The following is a 12242-nucleotide window of genomic DNA, read 5'->3' on the forward strand; positions in this document are numbered from 1 at the left end:
AGCATCCTGGATTTTAGGGAGCAGCAGAAAGCCTGCTGGAGAGGTTGGCGGGCAGTGCTGATATCCTGTCTCCCATAGGCATATCTGCTGCCGCATCTTTCAAATTAATATCAGTACATCTGAGAAGAGCTCCTGGTTAGTGGCTAATTCCCAAGGAGGCTCATCAGCCTTCAAGTAATCAGGAGTTGAGGAGTTGGTTGTAATGCCTCATGTGGCTTCACCTCCCGAACGTAATTGAGGCTCATTTGTCGGTTAAAGATCGAAGGAATGATCTTGACAAAGCATAGCAGAGATCCTGTAATGAAAGGGAAATGAAGATGGTTGCCAGCCCATTATTAAGCATAATAACTAGGTTGAAATGAGATGAAGGACTTCATTTAGGCAGAACTTTCCCATTGATGAATAGTAGGGGGTGAAAGTGTGAAAGGAAAGCATATAATCCAATTCATAAAAAATGCAGAAATGCTTCTTAAAACCTGAAGCAATAATCATTCATTATATTTAAAGAGCTAGAGTGGGGGATATTCTATCTATTGATGGATACTGATGCACAGATGAGATTTAAAAATCAAATTTTTTCCCACCCACATAACTTTATTTAAAAAATGACGAAACAGCTCTGTCCATATTTCCAGGCTGGGGGTGAAGGTCCAGCAGCAGGGGCACAGGCCACTCACTTCTTGGAGAGGCTGACTTCTTTGTGCTTGAGGGCTGCCCATTTGAGGCAGATAGCATCCACTGGGCTGAGTATAAACAAAAAGAAACTTGCCTGTGTGTTGGAAGGAGAGATGAGAGAGAAATAGAAGATATTCAACTACCACATTAAAATATTAAAATAAGGAGAATAACATTGTATTTAGTAATACATAAGTACAAAAGTTAAGATAAGCACACAAATCTATTCCTAGATTATAATGTTAGGAATTGGGTGATCATCCCTAAATATTTACTTTTAAATAAATCAATACGGATCAGATAAAATTTATCCAAGGTTTTGATCTTCAAAGGTTAAATGAAGTACACAAATTATTAATAATTTATTACTCTGTAAATAGTGTGTGTGATAGATAAAATAATTGGCATACATTATTTGATGGCTCCGATTCCCGCAATGGTTATTGTTTGAGGCTATTTTATCACTTAGCTGGAAAGGTCTAATCTATTGGACAGGCATTTGCTCTTTAGAATACATATGACAATGTGAATAGTGCCAAGCACATTTTAATACTGTAATGGCTCGTGAGCTGGGAGGAGGAGTATAGGAATCAGTATAAAGAGCACACAGTGATTAAGAACATTGGTTCTGGAATCCAACTCATCTGCGTCGGAGTCTGAACTCTGTCACCACAACCTGAGTGACCTTAAACAAGTCACTTAAATTCTCTGAGCTTTGCTTTTCTTTTCAGCAAAATGGGAATAACAAGAGTCCCTACCTCCCAGCGTTGACATGATGATGAAATGAGAAAAATATATGCAAAGCACCTCTCACAGTGCCTAGCTGTTCTGTACTAAGGGCTCAATGAATGCCAGTGGCTGATATTGTCACACCTTTCTGTGCTGTCATCCACCTGTTGTGTGTCTAACCTGGTTAGCCAGTTTGAGAAAGAGCTCAGCTGCATGCTCAACTTTTGGCTCCCTCTATCACCCACAATGGTGCATCCTCAGAGGTGTGCAGTGATTCCTCCCCAGCACCCAGCTGTTGGCAGATAGCAAATCTTTAGTTTTAGAGGTTAGGTGGGGAAAACTTAAGAGCTACACAAAAACTTGGACAGCCCGCCCTCTAGTGGTAATTTAGTGAATTGCCCCCAGCAACTGCCCTGTTGATTCACAAAAAGGAGAGCTGGCTGTGAAAATGAATGGGATATAGTTGACATAGTTGCAAGAAAACATCTGGTTTCACAAATGAATTTATTTATCACAAACGCATAATAAACTAGAGTCAAATGTACATCCCAGGCAAAGGACTTAAGTTGTAATGAACATCATCAGGATATCTGGAGCTTGCATATTTTTTCATGTGCTAATTAGCCATTTTACCTAAAGGGATTGCCAATTTGGGGCAAAACTCCTGAACTGACAATTCTATACATAGCTATATATCCTATCTCCCAATAAAAATTGTAATGTACGTAGCCATTAGAGTCTAATTTTATTGCATGCAATATTCTTTTTTAAAAAAAAATAATATAATCGTTGTTGTTGATAATAACATCTTATCCTCTTTTAGGGATTTATAAACTTTTCTCTGGGATTTGTTTTCATAGCAGGTAGGTGTGGCAGGATTTGCTCTCCTGGTTGTATTGTGGAGGAAGCCAACGAGGCTTATCTATAAGGAGGCTAAATAGGTTTGCTTTGGTCACCCACAGCACTTTCCAGGGGACCGTGTTAGTCTTACCCCTAGGAGTCTCCTCTTGGTAAAATAAATTACATGGATACTGACATGACCCTTTATATGCTTCGTACATTCCTTTTTTTCCATCTTCATGTCAAATTCCCTTTGCGTACATTTGTTTTGCAGATCGGAATGAAAATGATTAACATAGAGATCTGGATTTTAAAGAAGTGGCTTCCTTTGCTCCATTATAATTGTTTTGGAGAGCTCAGATATTAAAGCATTTCTGCCAACAAGACTAAACCAAGAGTAATAACGTTGTGAGCTTTACAGAAATCTAAATCAAGGGAGTAGAGATGAGAATCTAAAGAAACACAATTGTTCTTTTAAATACTTGAATTGCTATTCATAAGACTCAAGAGTGAACAGAGAATGGATCATTTAGAAATAGGAGGTATTTTCTAATGGCATGACAGGAATATTTATAACCATGCTGAGTGATTGTGAAGCAGAGGACAGGCGTGCACTCACTTATACTTTCTATGAGTTTGCTCTGTAGTAAGCTTCAATCTGACTGCAGAATTTTGCTGTATTTTTGGGAAAAGCATTTTTCTTCCTGCAGTGCCTCTATTTACACTTGTGGCTGTTCAGTGAAACCCTGTTATCAAACCACCTGTGGGAAAAGCCAATCTGTCCAGAAACCACTTTTCACAGGAGCCCCATTGGGGGCCGACTTCAACAGGTGCGACTGGAGTTGTGAGCAGAATAGGGCTGGATGGCTTTGTAGATTAAAGGCCTGTGCTGATGAGGTCAAGCTCACAAGTTGGCTTCCTCTGTGTTCCACTATGTCCCCAAGGTGACCATAGCCTGCACTCTTGTAAGCTGCATCACTGATCTGTTCATTCAGCTATTTGCCAAATACGTATGGAGCATCAACATGCAAGGTGCTCTGAAAGTGTGGCATGTTATTGCAAACTCCTTCTCATGACAGAAATGAGACTTGCACTGGTGACTTCTGCTGGCACCCTCTTTGATTCCTGGATTGACACTTGGCTAACTGAGTTGTATGTGACCTTTGTCCTCTTCCTGCCTTTTTGTGACCCTCTCACACCTTTTGGTCCTTTTCTCCTAACCTCAAGGTTGCAATCCCTTAGGGCTTTCCCACCACCTGACTTTCCAGGCCTCTCACCTCACGATGTCCCTCCTAGTTACTTCACTAGTCCAAAATCAAAAAATAAATTTACTATATCCTATTCCATCCCCTCTTGCCTCAGTGTCCATTTGTTTTCCTAAGAATAGCAATCCAGTAAAAATAAACCATACCACGTTGTTGGAATCGAGTAGTGGTCCAATACTCTCTAGATAAAAGGCTACAATGCCTTAACTCTTGGGAATGGATTTCCACTGATGGAAGTTCAGTATGGGAAGATATTTGGTGGCAAGTGGGCCTTCAGGGTTCTCTGGTATCATGCCCTTTATCTACTTTTTGGGAAAATTCCCTCAAGTCTTTTGATATAACTTATATTGGAACCTTGTATTGTGAATACTGCAGGAAAAGAATAAAGGGGATAATATTTGGAAATTGTTGTTCCCATTATTGCATATCTGTTCTCTGCCTCTTGACTATCTTATAACTAAATACTCCCTCTCTGCTGCCTAAAGCAAGGAAAAAGAAGAAAAAGAACCATAAATCTATTAAATCAAATACATTTTGCACAGGTAGTACTTAAAAGAAAATGAATTCTCAGTATACTCTCAAGGTCTGTGTGACAAAGCTAGTTGTAATGGTAGTTAAATGCCTTCAACTGCCTTTGAGCGTGATTGTTGTGTCTCAGAAGCAGATATTTTGATTATCTTCAATACCAACCATGTCCTGTCACTAATGGGCCAAACCAGCGTGTTAACACTGTCAAGGTGTAGATTATGCAACAGATCGTTTAGAGGAGCTAACTAAAGGGATTTAGAGAGCAGGTGGAAAAAAATCCCAAAAGTTTTTTTTCTATCAAATAGGTAACTACAGATGTTTAAAGCTACTTTGCCGAGACAAATTTGTTAATTAAAAAACACTTACTGTGCATCTTAGAGTTGGGGAAAACAAAAATTAGAATATTAAAGAGTTTGCTTTTTAATTTATCTCCATGTTTTCTTTGTTTGTATTAATCAACTTTCAAAATAAAGCTATAAGAAAATATATATTTTCTAAAAAACATTTATATTGTTACTTCTCAGTTGTGTTGATGCAAGGGAACAGTATCACAGATAATCCATATAAAGGAATAATATAAAATTCATTTAAAGATGGTAAAAAATAAATATTAAAATTGTATTTAATCCAGAGATATATCATCAGTAATTTACTATGACCCAGAAAGTTCAACTAATGCAGATTTTTCCCTCTCTGTTCTTGACAGTTATGAGAGTGACAAATGACAGATAAACAGCCGATACCAGGGAGTGAATAAAAAATCCCCCCAAAAGATAGCTAGTGATCAGTACATATTTAGTTCCATCCAGTTGTACCTTCTTGGCTTCAGCAGTTCACAGCTGTCATCAAAATCCAGAGCGATGAATCTCGTCCCCTCTGAATCCTCAAAGAAAGTTCAAATGCCCTTCAGTGTAAATTTAGAATGAGATATTTATTTAATATTGATTTATTTCTAATGAATACTCACATACTATAAGAGAATTTGAGGAAGCCTATAACAAAAACTCATATGCAGCAGGGCAGTGAAAAATGAAGTCACAAAGAGAGATCAAAAACTACAGAGTTCTGATCTCTGTTGGCCCATAGACCCCTTTGAAGATCTGATAAAGAGCTGTGGAATGTCTCCCCAGAAAAGCATAACTATCCAAAATGACACAAGGTTTTGCCAACAACCTTGAAGTCTATCCAGGCACCCTCCCCCCAGGTGTCCTTGAACCCCAGGTCAAGAAACCCTTCTATAGAGAAAGCAAAATCCTGAGGTAAGGTAGTTACTATGCTTGAGCACTGCATTTAACTCTGAGCTTCCTGTCAACTGAGGTTAAAAGATAAACACACAGGGTTACAGAGTTTTCAACATCTAAAAAAGGAAGCAGATGAGTTTACAAAATTATAAGTGAAAGATATAATTTTAAAATGGCAGTGTTTATACAGTTTATGAAAGGATTATTTTATAAAGGGTAATCAAGTAATATAAAGGGATGTAGCATAATTTGATGGAATTCTTTGAAAATTAGCAATTAGAGGTAGACTATCTAGGCTAATTGTATTGACTAGCATATTAAATTAGCCACAGTGTCTCATTTCCAGCCCTTCCAGAAAAGAGGGAATTTACTGTATATGTCTTTCTTTAATGGTAGATTTACCCACCTAATATTATTTGATTAAACCTGACATTCATATAATATATTCCCACGAGCACACACCAGCTGAGCAGCAAAGGAGCCTAAGGGCATAAAAAGAAATCGAACTGTGATTAAATATCTGCTATTAATAGGTCATACCATGGAAACTGGCATGTAGATAATGGCAAATAATCACTGTAGGTGCCCACTGCTTCCAACTCAGGCATTTACTTTCTCAAAGGCACATACCTAACACAATGCTTCCTGCCCCAATTATAGGCAGAAGCAGTATAGGGTAGGGGGTAAGAACAGTCTTTGGAATCAGAGACTGGTTTTCCACCACTTATTAGCTGTGTGACCTTGGGCAAAGTCACTGAACTTCTCTGAGTCTCAGTTTTCTTGTCTGCAAAATAGAATAATAGTGTCAATCTCAGGGCTGCTCCTAGGCTGTACAGGAGTCCTGTGGAAGTATTTGTTTTGTGGGGCCCCTGTCTATATAAACCACTTGAGTCACCTCAAATCAGCATGTCAGTGTCATTCCAGCAGTCCAATCTTCCAAAATCCTGTGAAGCAAATACCACATGGCTAGCAGGCGTGATCTACTTGCCAGGCTGCTCTGCTGGAATTGAGACCTGGTCGTGGGGTCCCAGGACAACCACATAGGCACACATGCTGGAGAATCTTAGAGGATTAAGTCAACCTCAAGCAGATTACTGTAGAGGATTGGAAATACCCCAAAGGCACAGGGCGAGAACAGGGATCCTGCCTGCCTAGGTCTAAGGGGCATACTGGTCTATCTCATAGGATCGCTGTGAAGATTGAATGAGGTAATTTCTGTAAAGCGCTTCATGCAGTGCCTGGCTCGTAGTAAGTCCTCAGTACGTGTGGGGAGTGATTGCTGCTTTTACCATTATTAGCAACAATGCTCACTGCATCTCATGCCCAATCTGATTTTCTTTCAGTGGATGGCTGCATTGACTGGTCAGTGGATCTCAAGACGTACATGGCTTTGGCAGGTGAACCAGTCCGAGTGAAATGTGCCCTTTTCTACAGTTATATTCGCACCAACTATAGCATGGCTCAGAGCACTGGACTCAGGCTTATGTGGTACAAAAACAAAGGTGATTTGGAAGAGCCCATCATCTTTTCCGAAGTCAGGATGAGCAAAGAGGAAGATTCAATATGGTTTCACTCAGCTGAGGCACAAGACAGCGGATTCTACACTTGTGTTTTAAGGTAAGTGCTGTGTGAAAATATTGCTCAATACCACAGTTGGTAGTCTTTTGATTGGGACTGGAGTGTGTGCAGGTGTGCCTCATGTTGTACAGTGGATGTGTCCTTGAAAAGTTGCAGTGCATGTGGAGCTCCAGTAAATTCAATTCTAATTATTTATTGGAACTACATAGCAAATTCTTATCAAATTTTCATAAAATGGGACTCCCATTTTCTGTATGTGCTCATTTAAATTAGAAAATTTTATGATTTACTTTTTCTGCAACTCCGTCCTTGCCCCAGGGTCTTATATTAACAGTTGTTTTTGCGTTGGCTCAAGGATCTTGTTATCTGACCATGAAAATGACCTGAAGTATCATTGAGGCCAAGGTCTCTCCTTTCTTGTTGATGGAAAATAGCTTCAAATGCTGCTGGGAGATCTCTTAGCAAATGAGCTACTGGTGAAATTCTCCATAGAATTTGCATTGTGAGTTTGAGTCCACCGTCTGCAAATATTCAACATGGAGCACTGTAAACACATGGTCATCCTGAGTTCCTAGGTACTATACTGGGAAGAATTCACAGATACAATTCCTGTTTGCAAGAATTTTACAGTGAAAAGCGTCTGCTTTATCCACAGGGATTTCACTATATGTCCTTATTTCCCACGCCACCCCAGTGCTAGGATCTAGAATTTCAGATAAAGACTGCATTAGGTATTGAAGTAAATAGCTGAGATGACCTTTAAAGCACTTTTCAACTCTGCCATTTTGGGACCCTCTGACCTTGCTCACCGGGACCTGCATTCTATTATTTGATTATACCTTCTTGGAAACGCAGACCCTACCTATTTTTGTCTCCTGTGGACTTTGTCTGATGCCAAAGTTATGTCACCTCTTTGTCAAAAACACATGGAAGCCCCTGGTGAGGCCTTATTGTTCAAAAGGCCAGGAGAAGAGGTGATGTATAAATAACCTTCTCGGATCACTGTTATATGTGTGTGGGGGGGAGTTTTGGGGAAGCAAATGGTGAGTTTAGTCTCTTTGTGGTGGGCAAAAACCCCAGGATACTGGCAGAAATAGCAATCATTCTGATCACACTCTTCCTGATAGTCAATATTTTCACCTACTTGGGCAGCTCTTGGCAAAATTGAAGAGTGAGTGTAATTCAGCTTCAGTGACTGACGCTGTATTCTTTAGCGTGCTGCTGCTCTTTCCCTGCCTACCCCCTCTCCATCCCCATGCTCATTGAATCCTGCCAATCTAAAATAGATCTCTTTTCCTCCCCCTACTCCATTTGCTTTTTATGTTTGCTTTTTGCATTTGTAAATTTAAAATTTTATTTGCAAGGCATCAGCTCACTATATACATGTGCTATCCTTGTAATGAATTATTGAATTAATTATTGCTTACTTCCCCTGCCCTGCTTTTGTCCCGAGTCCTGCTACCTCTCCTCCTCTAGCCCCATTCCCCTACTCTGAGCAATGTTAATAATTGGGTATGTTAATGTTGATAATCCTTGCATACCTTCTCCTTACTCTTTTCATTATACAAACATATGTACATGGGAATTTTCTCCTCATTGTTTTACGAAATAAAAAGGGAGTTATGTGTTTCTCTGCATTTTCTTTTCTTAGTAAAAATACATAGTGGAAATATTTCCAAGTCAATTGATAAAGAGCTCACTCATCCTTTTAAGTCTATAATACTCTTGTGTTGCTTGAGAGTCTATGATACCACATTTTAGTCAGTCATTTCCCTATTAAAGTGCGTATACTTTGTTTCCAGTTTTTTTGTCCCTACAAAAAGTGCTGTAATAAAAGCCCTCTATTTTCTTGTAAATAAACTTTTAAATTTTAGAACAGTTTTAGATTTACAGAATTATTGCGAAGATGGTACAGAAAGTTCCTGTATGCCCTACACCCATTTTCTCTTATTATTAACATCTTACATGACTATGGTACACCTGTTACAATTAATGAACCAATAATGGTACATTATTATTAACTGAAGTCCATACTTTATTCATGTTTCCTCAGATCTTCTTTAATGCCCCTTTTCTGTTCCAGGAGTCCATCTGGGATACCACACTGCATGTAGTTGTCATATCTCCTTAGTCTCCTATTGGCTGTGGTGGTTTCTCAGACTTTCCTTGTTTCTGAAGACCTTGACAGTTTGAATAGTGCTTTTCAGATATTTTGAAGAATGTCCCTCAATTGGGACTTATCTGATAATTGTTTCATGGTTATATTGGGGTAATGTATTTTTCGGAGGAAGATCACAGAGGTGAAATACTATTCTCATCACATCACATGCCCTATGACTCTTGATATTGACCTTGATCACCTGGCTCGAGGTAGTGTGTGTCTTCCTCCACTGTAAACTTACTCTTTTTTTTCCTCGCTTTTCACACTATCCTCTTTGGAAGAAAGTAGCTATTCATAGCCCATATTTAAGGAGTGGGGAGTTATGCTCCACCTCATTAAGGGCGGAGTATCTACATAAAATTATTTGGAATTCTTCTGCATAGGATATTTGCCTCTTCTCTCCCATTTATTTATATCAATATGGACTTGGATATTTATGTTCTGGCTTGGATATTTGTTTTCTGGCTCAAATTCTTCCACCTTTGTCCATTGGAAGCTCTTTCAGTTGATACATCTGTCCCTTTGACATAACCTCATTATTGGGGGATTTTTTTTTTTTTTTGTATTTCCTTATATTCCAGCACTATAAGATGTTCCAGGATTATCTTGTATATTTCTTGCCCCCAGTCCTAGAATCAGCCATTTTCCCAAAGAGCCTTGATTCCCTTTCATGGAGAATGGTATTAGAAACCAAGATTTGGGTGCTAGGCACACTACTGGGTTGTTATTGCTTCTAGCCTCTCTCAGCTGACAGACTATTTGCATTTAAACAAAGCTTTGTTTATTTCACGTACAAGTGGGATTTCCCAATGGCCCTGAAATCTTTTCCTATAGGTGGCCCTTTCTTTCAAGTACCTGTCAGATTGACCTTATTTGTATTTATTGTAGATATCATCTAAGTCAGTGGTTCTCAACTCACATCTAGATCAGTAGAAGCGAAAGGGATGGTATTCTGCTGTGCAGAGACTCAGATTCTGGCATAACTGGTGACCTCTTTTATTCATGCAGCAGGTCTTAGGGAGTGATTGGGACTGATAGAGGTGGGTAAAATTGTCAGTATTATCCCTCATGTGTGCCTTGGTAAGGAAAGTTTGGGAACCACTGTTCTAAAGGAAGCAAGAGTCTTTTGTCAACTCAGACATATAGAAATCTCTTCCAGGATGACATAAATGAAGTAGCTAGCATTTGACTATGAATAATAAACATATTTCAGATCTAGTAGCGGCCACTAGCTCCAAATATGTGGCAAGTGAGAAATTCAGTCCGTATAGGTGATTTTATGCCATTGCCAAAGGGTGATATTTATAGTGAAAAAGACTGAAATTGGCAATGTCTATTTTCACCTAAATCCTCAATCTGATACCGTTTTAAGGTAATTATGGATTATTTTTTAATGCTTTATTGACCTCATTAAAATTACTCTATTGATTTCAGTGTGTTTAAAAACGCGGATATGAAATATTTAGTAATATTCTCCACCTATTTGAATCATAGCAAGAAAAGTTTACTGTTTGTGACCTTTCGGTAGCCAATTACTCATTTTTATGTTTTTCTTTGGCCAGTCTCAAGAGCAATTAGTTGAATTTCTCAGCATGTCAGTGGGTTAGTAATAGAGGAATAGTGGAGAAGTGAGTCATATTTTGCGAGGCAGTGCCAGTCTAAGAATTACTGTTGCCCCCTTTCCCACCCAAATGTTTTCAGTGGAGGCACCTTAGTAGGATAAAAATGATGAGAGTAATCTTATTTGACAAAACCCCACATATCACTTTCTCAATAACTTGGATCAAGGGGTGACTTAAGCTGTGGATAAAGATAGATGTATTCATATAATCCTGAAGTGAATTTACAGATATTGAAAAGAATGATTAAATATCATTGAACATCTGTAGAAACCTGTGTATTTGGGGCTAACAATGGCCAGGTGCAGAGAACCAGTTACAGGTTCAAAACTATCATGCCCATTTACCTCTCCAATGAAGTAAACAGAACAAGGAACACCCTTTTTAAATGGGAACACAATCCAACTATTTTGTTCTTTTTTTTTTTTTAAAGATTTTATTTTTTCCTTTTTCTCCCCAAAGCCCCCCGGTACATAGTTGTGTATTCTTCGTTGTGGGTTCTTCTAGTTGTGGCATGTGGGACGCTGCCTCAGCGTGGTCTGATGAGCAGTGCCATGTCCGCGCCCAGGATTCGAACTGACGAAACACTGGGCCGTCTGCAGCGGAGCGCGCGAACTTAACCACTCGGCCACGGGGCCAGCCCCAACTATTTTGTTCTTTAATAATCACTGCAATAAATGAGGTTCTTAAAGTCTGAATGCTTCACAAACTGTTTCTAAATGGTTCCTTATTGCATTTATCCAGCTCTGAGGTAGGACATTTGCCTTGCTGTTCCTCACATTTGCCTTATTATTACACTAACAAAACATCACCAGAAGAGTTGAGGGAGGGTGGAGATATTTGAAACAAGAAATGTCGCATGTTGCTAATTATTAAATCTGTACAATGAGTACATGAGGGTTCATTATATTCTTTTTATTTTTGAGTATGTTTGAAATGTTCCAAGATAAAAAAGAAAAAGAAATGTAAGTTACAGTAATTTTGCCTGATTTTAATGACCCTTAAATGATCATGACCTAAAAGTGCCTGTGTGCCATATATTAAACAAGTTTTCTATTTCAGTCAACAAACGTTCATTGAACATGTACCAGGGGATTTACTTTATGCTGTATTGCAAGAAAACCTGTGCATTTAAAAAGAAGAGTCTACCTAAGACACTAAAAAATAGCTTTTATCACCTTCCACCCTCCTGCCCTACTCCCCACCATGGTTACTAAGAGATTTGCAAGAACAGTGAACATTTCTCATAGTTCAATTTTGACTTAAGTATTGATCCTTGAAAAGTTAATTGTCAACGAGTTGGTTGCCTGGCTAGCAATTTCTAGGAAAGTAGATAGTTTTTTTTGTAGGAAAAATGAGAACCTGGATCTTATACAATTAATTGACCTCAGAAAAGATCAAGATTGTACAGCAGGGTCTTGAGACAGTGGCAATGACTTCTCTGGCCTGTATAGGCTAAAGTGTGATGCAATTAGTTATTTTTTTTCTAGCTATTTTTGGCTATAAACGGGACTCCCTGATTTACTTATTTTTTGTAGCAATTGTGCATAAAGGAACACATATACAACCTGAAAATACTGTGTTTTTGACCTCCAAAATTTGGTAA

General features: G+C 38.8%; 1 protein-coding gene across 1 annotated transcript in view; it reads left to right on the top strand.

Moving 5' to 3' along the window:
• IL1RAPL2 (interleukin 1 receptor accessory protein like 2) overlaps positions 1-12242 on the top strand; it is a 968427-nt gene that overhangs the window by 484896 nt on the left and 471289 nt on the right. Inside the window, exon 3 of the mRNA XM_070502759.1 lies at positions 6622-6895. Coding sequence (XP_070358860.1) covers positions 6622-6895 — 274 coding nt within the window. The remainder of the gene's footprint in view (positions 1-6621; positions 6896-12242) is intronic.

This window comes from Equus asinus, chromosome X (genome assembly GCF_041296235.1).
Source record: "Equus asinus isolate D_3611 breed Donkey chromosome X, EquAss-T2T_v2, whole genome shotgun sequence".
In the NCBI taxonomy this organism is placed as follows: domain Eukaryota; kingdom Metazoa; phylum Chordata; class Mammalia; order Perissodactyla; family Equidae; genus Equus; species Equus asinus.